Source organism: Myxocyprinus asiaticus, chromosome 39, assembly GCF_019703515.2.
Source record: "Myxocyprinus asiaticus isolate MX2 ecotype Aquarium Trade chromosome 39, UBuf_Myxa_2, whole genome shotgun sequence".
Classification (NCBI taxonomy): Eukaryota; Metazoa; Chordata; class Actinopteri; order Cypriniformes; family Catostomidae; genus Myxocyprinus; species Myxocyprinus asiaticus.
This window is the reverse complement of record NC_059382.1, coordinates 30,229,031-30,241,309: the sequence shown is the minus strand read 5'-3', so window position 1 is coordinate 30,241,309 and position 12,279 is coordinate 30,229,031. Positions and strand designations below refer to the sequence as shown.

The window sequence follows — 12,279 nt, the reverse complement described above, 5'->3', positions numbered from 1 at the left end:
CATTCAGAGTGACCCATTTTTATACTTGCCTGATCGAATTCGGCCTCTGTCCCCATAGCCTAGGGTCTTGGGACAGGCATAACGGAATTCGATGTATAATAAGCACAAGTGTTCACAAATCACACACTCCTAAATGTCACATGCTGTTCCCCCCATAATAAGGCTGTGGCTGTTGTGGCAAACCTGCTTGATCTCAATTCCCTCCATGTTCGCATATTTTAACCCTTTCTGTGCTAGGGAAGATGGTTTATCTGGCATCTTCTGTTATAAATACCTTCAGAGTTACCTCTTTTTATAATTGCCTGATCAAATTCGGCCTCTGTCCCCATGGCCAAGGGTTTCAGGACTGGCGTAACAGAATTCTATGTACAATAAGCACAAGTGCTCTTCCCCCAATGTAAACGTTCCTGCTGTAAGCACACTTCAGGATGACAGTCATCATACCTAAATCAAAAAAGGAAAACATTGTTAAACCCCATTCAATCAGTCAGGGGCAGACTGGCTATTGGGACTTTTTCCCGGTGGGCCGGCCGCAAAACAGGGCCGAACGTGCTGCACTAAGCTGAAACGGACCGCCACGTTATGCCGAGCATGCCGCGACAGGCTGAAAATGGCAAAACGGCACCACAGTATGCAGAAAAGGACAGCAACACAACCCCACCTCAATAACTTTTGGGCCAGTTTCTGTGTGAAATCCAGGGCCGATTTCTCTTCCCAGTCCACCCCTGCAATCAGTCACAATGATGGAAGGGCTTCCCTCTACTGTGCCACTGATTGCAAGGTGGCCGCCAAAGGTAAGCCAAGAGTGCTGTCTAGTGGTTACTCATTGTGCTGCAATAGAGAATCATGCATTAATTCCTCTGTCTGCCCGTGTGATGGCTTGGCAGCAGTTACAAGTTGTTCCAAATTGGGAAATCTGAATGAGAGATAATGTGTTTTTGTTTTACAGCATAAAGTCACAAGTGCATCTGGGTGACTGGTGTGTGACCATAGATTTGAAGGATGCTTATTTCCACATTAAAATGATGTCAAGGCACGGGTGTTTTCTCATGTTCGCCTTTTGAGGCAGAGCGAACCAATTTTGTGTTCTCCTTTACGGACTTGCGTTAGCACCTCGTATTGCCACAAGATACATGGATGCATCACTAGCGCCCTTTTGGCTTCAGAGCATCCACATCTCGAAGATTGGTTGGTGTTAGCTCACTCAAAATTTGGGTGCCCAACACAGAGATGTTGTTCTCAGTCACTTGAACAATCTAGGGCTGCGAGTCAACCTAGACAAGTGCATCTTGTGGCCGAGGCAACAGAGTCTTTTTCTAGAGGTGGAGCTAGACTCATGGACAATGCAGGCGCGCCTGTCTCCAACTCGCATTCTGTCATTCTGCAAGTGTCTAGCAATGTTCAAAGTGGGACACGTTCTCCCTGCAAGAACATTTCACAGGCTTTTGGGGCTTTTGATTGTGATATCTGCTGTCATTCCCCTGGGCATGTTGCATGTGAAACCTTTTCAGTGTTGGATAAACTCCGTAAAGGGACTTCAACCACTGACGCATGCGTTTCGTCCCATCATAGTGGCACGTAGGTGCTACCAAGCTCTGTTACCATAGAAATGGAACCACTTTCTGCGGATGGGTGTTCCATTGTGACAGGTGTGTCGCCGCAAAGTGATAACGACATACGCCTCCTCTATGGGTTGGGGCACTGTGTACGAGAACCATCCTGCTCAAGGAGTATGGAGAGGTCAGAGGCTAAATTGGCATATAAACTGTCTGGAGATGCTAGCAATGCTGTTGTCTTTGAAATTTTTCCTCCCGGAAATTCGAGGCAGTCATGTCCTCATCTGATCGGACAACAGGTCGTTGGTGGCTACATCAACCGTCAGGGAGGGGTGCACTCTCGTGCCATGCTAAGGCACAGGACAATGTGCTGTCTCTACGAGCAATACATATTCCAGGCTGGTTGAATTTGCTGTCCAGACAGGTTCTGATGCCTGGACATTATACCTGCAGATTGTGGAACAAATCAAGATAAGGTTTGGCGAAGTGGAAGTGGACCTGTTTGCGTCAAGTGAGATGCCACACTGTCCTTTCTGGTTTTCTCTCTCGCCCTCGGAACCGCTGGGCATCGATGTGCTGGCACATCAGTGGCCGACAGCGTGTCTTTATGCATTTCCACTGATCAACCTGCTGCACACTGTTCTGCAGAGGGTTCAAGAGGATCGTGTACGACTTCTGTTAGTGGTGCCGTATTGGCCATCACAAGTATGGTGTTCAACTCTGGTCTCTCTCCTGGAGAGAATGCCTTGGGAGATTCCAGTCAGAATTGATGTGTTGTCTCAGGCACAGGGCATCATTTGGAAATTGTAGGTTTAGCCCCTCTACGGGGCCCTCTTTTGAATGATGGTTTATCCCCCGCTGTGGTTGATACCATCTGAAATGCTAGAACTCCGTCAACGAGAAGGTTATATACACTTAAATGCTGTATTTTTGCCTCTTGGTGTGCAGTGGGGAGTGAGGATCCAGTCCACTGCCTGGTTGGTTCAGTGCTGGATTTTATTGCAAGAGCATTTTGGGGCCGGGGTTACCCCAGCAATGCTTAAAGTGTATGTGGCCACTATGATGATGCGTATTTTAAAAACCTTGTAATCGAAATTGATGCATGGCACACTGTTGTCTCTTTACCTTGTCATTGCTGTTTATAATGAAGGGGATGTCTAGCAGTTTGAGAGGTTCGACTTCATATAGAGTTTAATACTAGAATGTTCTTTGTGGAATTGGCCCTTCGCTAAGCTCCACCTGCCTTAGTTACGGTTGCTCGCTCTGGCAAGCTCTGCAGAACTCCCCTTTGGAATTAATTGGAGACTGCTGTGAATGATGCGGTTTTTGCAATTTTTTTTTTTTTTTTTCAACAACGTGTTTTAAAATTATTTTTTTGGATAAAATCCAGCTTAAAAGTACTCAAACACACATTACTTCCATAGGCTCTTATTGTAAAATAGCAAATGCTTGTCAGAGTAATGGCGGCAGGGCAACAGTTGCTAAAACAGGATTGGTCAGAAGCACTTTTAAAGCAGGGCTTAGCGAAGGGTCAATTCAAATGGGTCACATAAGTTTTATGGTCTCCGCCGGCCGCCGCGATATCGATTGAAGCCCAACTAAATCAAGCAAGTTTTGGTTTGTGCTGTTAGAGCTCTGGTGATCTTATTTCTGGAGCACGCTGATGTGCTAAAGTACGCTTCATTTGCCCCGCACAGATGTGCGTGTATGTTACGAGAGGCATATTTATATGTAATAAGGTGCAGAACTCGAGATGAATACAATTACATTTTCTTCGGCTGCTGCCAACCGCCAAAGTGGCTAGCAAGGGGGTCAGAGTTAACTACCACTGCCGATTTATACCTGCATTTGGTGATTTGGCGAATGTGAATGTCAAGCCCTGTACATTTGGTTTTATAGGTTAAATGAAGCAAAATACAATTATTTTTGCATACCCCCTGGAATCTGCTTATACCCCTGTTTGGGAATCATTGATGTACAGCATTTAAAAAAATAAATAATTAATTGAATATTTTTTATTTATCAAGTAACTTCAGACAAAGTGCAGTAAATATTAAAACAAAAGAAAAAATGGTGTGACCACCCTATCTATGCCTTGAAAACAGCAGCAATTCTCCTAGGTACAATTGCACACAGTTTTTCAGGGTTGTTTGCAGATAGGTTGTTCCAAGCATCTTGGAGAACTCGCCACATTTCTATATATGTAGGCTGTCTCAGTCTCTTCATGTAATCCCATTTACTCACCATGCTATCCTAGATGTGTATGACTTTCTTCAGCAGAACACAACCACATTTTTTTGAAGAATATTTCAGCACTGTAGGTCCATACAATGCAAGTGAATGGTAACCAAAATTTTGAAGTTCTAAAATCACATAAAGGCAGTGTAAAAGTAATCCATACAACTCCAGTGGTTAAATCCATATTTTAAGAAGTGATATAATAGGCGTGGGTGAGAAATAGATCAATATTTAAGTAATTTATTTACTATAAATCTCCACTTTCACAATCTTCTTTTGTTTTTGGTAAATTTGCATTCTTCAAACATATCGCAAACCTACTGGTCAGGGAGGAGAATTTATAGTAAAAGACTTAAATATTGTTCTGTTTCTCACACACACTTATCATATAGCTAATGAAGACATGGATTAAACTACTGGAGTATTTAATTTAAATTATTTTATGTAAATATATATATACACTACCGGTCAAAAGTTTTGAAACACTTGACTGAAATGTTTCTCATGATCTTAAAAATCTTTTGATCTGAAGGCGTATGCTTAAATGTTTGAAATGAGTTTATGTAGACAAAAGTGTAATTGTGCCACCATATTAATTTATTTCATTATAAAACTAAAATTTAATAATAAAAAAAAAAGTTTTTGAAATAGATGACTTGGACCAAATAATAAAGAAAAGCAGCCAATAAGTGCCCAACATAGATGGGAACTCCTTCAATACTGTTTAAAAAGCATCCCAGGGTGATACCACAAGAAGTTGGTTGAGAAAATGTCAAGAGTACATGTCTGCAAATTCTAGGCAAAGGGTGACTACTTTGAAGATGCTAAAATATAACACAGTTTTGATTTATTTTGGATTTTGTTTAGTCACAACATAATTCCCATAGTTCCATTTATGTTATTCTATAATTTTGATGACTTGACTATTATTCTAAAATGTGAAGAAAAAAATTATAATAAAGAATGAGTAAGTGTTTCAAAACTTTTGACCGGTAGTGTGTGTGTGTGTGTATGTGTATATATATATATATATATATATATATATATATATATATACATAAAACCAGCACAACTATATAGGAAAGCAGTTTCCTGGGATAACTGTTATTTAAAGGTCAGTTATACAATTTAGTTCATTATACAAAATATTTGACCGCAGAATACTGCGATTGACCAATCAGAATCAAGTTGTCCAGGGAGCCCTGTGTAATAAATATGCAAGTGTTTATGTGTATGCATGTGCATTTCAGCAATCTTGGGGGCCGTTTACACCAAACTAATTTTTGCATCCCATCTGCTCTGTTTTTCTATTGTATTTCTCCATAAGCATGCGCTAGATGGACACCTTGAACTGTTGCTCCACATCTTGCTGTTTTTTTTTTGTTTTGTTTTTTTGCATGGGAAAACCACATTTTAAAAAAAAAAAAAAAAGGCTGTCAGGTCAAAAAGAATGTCAACTTTTAAAAGCGTGTTTTGAGACACCTGTGTTCTGTTTTATTCACTATGTTGCATCTGGCTTTTTTTAGCGCAAGAACGTGTTCGGTCTGAACGGCCCCTTATGCACTATTAGATTGTTCCAATAATACACAAAGCGCTGTTCGGATTTGTTTATGTAATGATTTAATCTACTGTTTTCCTCCATCATCCTCTTCTCTGGTATTTAGGTGTTGTCCTGTATCCTCGACCCGTTGTTGCAGCTGTGCACGGTGTCGGCCAGCAACCTGGGCACAGCAGACATGGCCACGTACATGGTGAACTCCCTCTACATGATGAAGACAACGCTGGCTCTCTTTGAGTTCACCGACAAACGCTTAGAAATGCTTGAGTTTCAGGTGTGCTGACATTTTAACTGAGCATATTGCTCATTCTATGCTGAAGGGTAATAACAACAGTAGGTTACTCCAACTGACCAACCTTATTTTTTAGTGAGATCAGGGTTTTTATTAGAGTCAGGTATCAGTGCTCTAAAACGTGTAGAGGGTTTAAAGGCAACGTGTACTTCTGTAATGTGACATATTTAAGTGAAACAAACTTTTCAGCAGGAAAATGAAATATTAATGTAGGATGGGACTTTATTTTTTCAACAGGATTTGATCGGATCGTGATTGTTAGACTGCTACATTATTGGTTGATAATATTGTTTTTCCTAATACAATTGTGATAATGCTGTGCTTTTCTTTACATTTTGTCCTCCATATTCATAATCAGAATCAGAATGAGCTTTATTGCCAAGCATGCTTACACATACAAGGATTTTTTCGGTGACCGAAGCTTCCAGTGCACAAACAATACAGCAGCAAGACAGAGATAATAATAATAATAATAATAATTTAAAAAAAAAGCCAATAGAAAATATATAGTAAGTGTATATATATATATATATATATATATATATATATATATATAAAGAAAAATAAGATAACAATAAGAAAAAAAAGTATATATATATATATATATATATATACATACACAGTGGTGTGAAAAAGTGTTTTCTCCCTTCCTGATTTCTTATTTTTTTGCATGTTTGTCACACTTAAATGTTTCAGATCATCAAACAAGTTTAAATATTAGTCAAAGATAACACAAGTAAACACAAAATGCAGTTTTTAAATGAAGGTTGTTATTATTAAGGGAAAACAAAATCCAAACCTACATGGCCCTGTGTGAAAAAGTGATTTCCCCCTAAACCTAATAACTGGTTGGGCCACCCTTAGCAGCAACAACTGCAATCAAGCGTTTGCGATAACTTGCAATGAGTCTTTTACAGCGCTGTGGAGGAATTTTGGCCCACTCATCTTTGCAGAATTGTTGTAATTCAGCCACATTGGAGGGTTTTCGAGCATGAACTGCCTTTTTAAGGTCATGCCACAGCATCTCAATAGGATTCAGTTCAGGACTTTGACTAGGCCACTCCAAAGTCTTCATTTTGTTTTTCTTCAGCCATTCAGAGGTGGACTTGCTGGTGTGTTTTGGATCATTGTCCTGCTGCAGAACCCAAGTTCGCTTCAGCTTGAGGTCACGAACAGATGGCCGGACATTCTCCTTCAGGAATTTTTGGTAGACAGCAGAATTCATGGTTCCATTTATCACAGCAAGTCTTCCAGGTCCTGAAGCAGCAAAACAGCCCCAGACCATCACACTACCACCACCATATTTTACTGTTGGTATGATGTTCTTTTTCTGAAATGTGGTGTTACTTTTACGCCAGTTGTAATGGGACACACACCTTCCAAAAAGTTCAACTTTTGTCTCGTCAGTCCACAGAGTATTTTCCCAAAAGTCTTGGCGATCATCAAGATGTTTTCTGGCAAAAATGAGATGAGCCTTAATGTTATTTTTGCTCAGCAGTGGTTTTCGTCTTGGAACTCTTTTTTTGCCCAGTCTCTTTCTTATGGTGGAGTCATGAACACTGACCTTAACTGAGGCAAGTGTGGCCTGCAGTTCTTTGGATGTTGTTGTGGGGTCTTTTGTGACCTTTTGGATGAGTCGTCGCTGCGCTCTTGGGGTAATTTTGGTCGGCCGGCCACTCCTGGGAAGGTTCACCACTGTTCCATGTTTTCGCCATTTGTGGATAATGGCTCTCACTGTGGTTCTCTGGAGTCCCAAAGCTTTAGAAATGGCTTTATAACCTTTTCCAGACTGATAGATCTCAATTATTTTCTTTCTCATTTGTTCCTGAATTTCCTTGGATCTCGGCATGATGTCTAGCTTTTGAAGATCTTTTGGTCTACTTCACTTTGTCAGGCAGGTCCTATTTAAGTGGTTTCTTGATTGAGAACAGGTGTGGCAGTAATCAGGCCTGGGTGTGGCTAGAGAAATTGAACTCAGGTGTGATAAACCACAGTTAAGTTATGATTTAACAGGTGGGGCAAACACTTTTTGACACAGGGCCATGTAGGTTTGGATTTTGTTTTCCCTTAATAATAACAACCTTCATTTAAAAACTGCATTTTGTGTTTACTTGTGTTATCTTTGACTAATATTTAAACTTGTTTGATGATCTGAAACATTTAAGTGTGACAAACATGCAAAAAAATAAGAAATCAGGAAGGAGGCAAACACTTTTTCACACCACTGTATGTATATATATATATATATATGTATATGTATATACACACACACACACACTACCGGTCAAAAGTTTTGAAACACTTATTTATTCTTTATTATAATTGTTTTTCACATTTTAGAATAATAGTAATGTCATCAAAACTATGGAATAACATAAATGGAACTATGGGAATTATGTTGTGACTAAACAAAATCCAAAATAAATAAAAACTGTGTTATATTTTAGCATCTTCAAAGTAGTCACCCTTTGCCTAGAATTTGCAGACATGTACTCTTGACATTTTCTCAACCAACTTCTTGTGGTATCACCCTGGGATGTTTTTAAACAGTATTGAAGGAGTTCCCATCTATGTTGGGCACTTATTGGCTGCTTTTCTTTATTATTTGGCCCAAGTCATCAATTTCAAAAATGTTTTTTTTTTATTATTAAATTTTAGTTTTATAATGAAATAAATTTATATGGTGGCACAATTATATTTTTGTCTACAAAACTAATTTCAAACATTTAAGCATACGCCTTCAGATCAAAAGATTTTTAAGATCATGAGAAACATTTCAGTCACGTGTTTCAAAACTTTTGACCGGTAGTGTATATATATATATATATATATATATATAAGTATGTACAAATACAAATCTGTTATATACAGTGCAAGGGAATGTAATGCAGAAGAGGTAGGATATGTTTAATAAATATAATTGACTAAGCTGTGAATTGCACATAATTATTGCACAATTGGGCAGTTTTACTGTTTATGAGATGGATAGCCTGAAGGGAAAAAGCTGTTCTTGTGCTTGACGGTTCTGGTGCTCAGAGCTCTGTAGCACCGGCCAGAAGGCAACAGTTCAAAAAGGTAATGGGCAATAACATTGCAACATCTAATTAAGTCGTAAGCTTGTGTTTTGAGATGCTATTTATTCTGTCTCATTTATTTTTCTTAATTGTTGTTATTGGCCTCATGCTGTAGATTGAAGCTCACTTGGACACTATAATCAACGAGCAGGCCTCATACGTGATGACCAGAGCTGGACTGAGTCATATCTACAGCTGTGTTCAGCAGCACACAGCAGAGCAGGTGAGAACTACTGAAAACTCTCTTGTTCCTGTTCTCTATGTTCTCCAGAGCGCTCAGGATTCAGGTAAGAAACGGTTGTTCTTGGATTAGTGCTTGAAGCCAACTTGAACTGGCTTCTGTAATGCCACTTTAAATACATGCATAATGCATAACTCTCCTCCCCCTTGTTTTGCTCGACTGTCTACCCTAAAACTGCAGAAGTTTCCCTGCATTACAGGAATTATGTGAACTATACACAGCTGCACAAGCCCAGAAATAAAGCTTTTAGAGAAATGATCTTCACAGCGCTGCTTTTCGACAAATATTCATGATGTTCTGGAGATTATCAGTTATACTGGAATAGTGCATCTCCTTTTGTGTTTGTATTTGGCATTGAGTGTTTCTTGCTTCTTATTGAGGGCACATTCTATATTAATTGCTTAGCATTCATAAACAACATACTAATGAACAGTGTTACTTGTTGAAAGAATAGTTCATTGTGATGATTATTATTATAAAGATTATAGTAAATGTATTTCTTTAGTGATCATTGGTGTTTTTTGTCACCAAGGTTTGAATAAGCAGTGGATAGTGAATAGTGGAGATAGTGGGAAAAAAAATGCCAGTATTAAATTCTTTTTTAATTTGTTTATTTTTTATCTTGGATATTTTAGGAAAATATTTATATAATTAATAGTATTTATAGTTAGTATGCAACAACAACAAAAAAACAATATATATATATATATATATATATATATATATATATATATATATATATATATATATATATATATATACACAGTGCCTTGCAAAAGTATTCAAATCCCTGACCAATTCACTCATATTACCGAATTACCAATGGTACACTGAAATTTCATTCTGATTGATATTTTGTTTTAAAACACTGAAACTTTGTTTGTATTGTAAGGTGACATTGTTTTTTGGGAAAAACTGAAATATCTTGCTTACATAAATATTCAACCCCCACACATTAATATTTGGTCGAGCCACCTTTTGCTGCAATAACTGCTTTAAGTCTTTTGGGGTACATATATACTAGCTTTGCACACAGTGACGAAGTGATTTTGGCCCATTCTTCTCGGCAGATTTACTACAGGTTGTTCAGGTTGGTTGGGTAATGCTTGTGGACTGCAATTTTCAAATAGTGCCACAGATTCTCAATATGATTGAGATGAGGACTTTGACTGGGCCACTGTAGGACATTTATCTTTTTGTTCTTGAGCCACTCCAGTGTTGCTTTGGCCTTGTGCTTGGGATCATTGTCATGCTGAAAGGTGAATTTCCTCCCAAGTTTCAGTTTTTAGCAGACTGAAGCAATTTCTCTTGCAGTATTTCCCTATATTTTGCTCCATCCATTCTTCCTTCAATTCTAACAAGATGCCCAGTCCCTGCTGATGAGAAGCATCCCCACAGCATGATGCTGCCACCACCATACTTCACTGTAGGGATGGTGTGTCTTGAGGCATAGGAAGTGTTAGGTTTGCACCACACATGGCGCTTTGAGTTTTGGCCAAAAAGCTCTATCTTGGTCTCATCTGACCACAAAACCTTCTCCCACATCGCAGCTGGGTCACTCACATGCTTTCTGGCAAACTCCAGATGTGCTTTCAGATGGTATTTTTTGAGTAACGGCTTCTTTCTTGCCACCCTCCCATACAGACCAGCGCTATGCAGTGCTCTTGATATGGTTGACTGGTGCACCATTACTCCACTCCCAGCCACTGAACTCTGTAGCTCCTTCAAAGTGATTGTTGGCCTCTCTGTGGCTTCTCTCACAAGTCTCCTTTTTGTTAGAGTTCTGAGTTTTCAGGGACGGCCTTTTCTTGGTAGTGCCTGGGTGGTGTGATGCCTGATTATTGATCCAGCTGTGCTCACAGGGATATTTAAACATTTGGATATTATTTTGTACCCTTTCCCTAATCTATGCATTTTTATTACTTTATCTCTAACATCTGTGGAATGCTCTTTGGTCTTCATTTTCCTTCAGATTCACAGCCTGACAAATGATCCTTCAGCAATGGGGTTTTTATCCAGAAAATGTGATTGCAACTTTAATGATTCACAGGTGGATGCCAATGGTGAAATAACTGTGTCCTCGTTAGGGCAATTTCTTTCATCGGTGTAACCTGGCAGCTTCCACAGCACAGGGGTTGAATACTTATACAGGCAAGATATTTCAGTTTTTATATATATATATATATATATATATATATATATATATATATATATATATTTCCCAACATAAAACCAATGTCACCTAACAATAACTGATTTTGAGTTCCAGTGTTTTAAAATAAAATATCAAAAATATGAAATTTCATTGCACCATTTGTAATTCAGTAATATGAGATAATTGGTCATGGGTCCGAATACTTCTGCAAGGCACTGTATATACATACATACATACTGTATGTATACACCGATCAGCCACAACATTAAAACCACCTGCCTAACATTGTGTAGGTCCCCCTCGTTCCGCCAAAACAGCGCCAACCTGCATCTCAGAATAGCATTCTGAGATGATATTCTTCTCACCACAATTGTTCAGAGGGGTTATCTGAGTTACCATAGACTTTGTCTGTTCGAACCAGCCTGGCCATTCTCTGTTGACCTCTCTCATCAACAAGGCATTTCCATCCACAGAACTGCCACTCACTAGATGTATTTTTGTTTTTGGCACCATTCTGAGTAAATTCTAGAGACTGTTGTGTGCGAAAATCCCAGGAGTTTAGCAGTTACAGAAATACTCAAACTAGCCCATCTGGCACCAACAATCATGCCACAGTCCAAATCACTGAGATCACATTTTTTCCAGAATGGGTCAGTCACAATCAATTGTTACTGGAGGATTTAAAAAAATGTATTTTATAGATACTGCTGTGGTGGATTTAACAAATATGAATCCTTGCAACTATCAGTTTTAATAAAAAAATTACTCTCCAGAGTAAAAAAATTTGATGAGATGTAAAACGTTCTGAGATTTGAATGCAGATCAATGGAGGATTCAGTTTTGTGAGCCGTCTAGCACCCCCTTGTGTAAAGAAAGCTTTGCATTTCACAAAATAGGTTATTTCTGACAACATTTGGGTCAATATCAAATTATGATGACAAACATGTCCTTTGACTTTTTTAGTCATGAAAAAGCTTTCAAGTAGGGGAAATTCAAATAGAGGTATCATTCTATAATCTAAACTTTAATGATATGAAATGGCTTGACTCTGTTTTGCACATTTTTTAGAAAATATATTTGAAAATGTCAATTGCCTGAAAAAAATCCTTGTTCCCTTCAGCTGGTACACCACTTCTATGACATTTAAAGTTATTTATGTGTTTAT

The 12,279-nt window shown here is 38.6% G+C and overlaps 1 protein-coding gene across 2 annotated transcripts in view; it reads left to right on the top strand.

The window, feature by feature from the left end:
- Window positions 1-12,279, top strand: part of LOC127430023 (conserved oligomeric Golgi complex subunit 6-like) — a 104,957-nt gene that overhangs the window by 69,352 nt on the left and 23,326 nt on the right. For both annotated transcript variants that reach the window (XM_051679432.1, XM_051679431.1), the window contains 2 exons: window positions 5,459-5,626; window positions 8,834-8,941. In XM_051679432.1, the coding sequence (XP_051535392.1) occupies window positions 5,459-5,626; window positions 8,834-8,941 (276 nt within the window). The remainder of the gene's footprint in view (window positions 1-5,458; window positions 5,627-8,833; window positions 8,942-12,279) is intronic.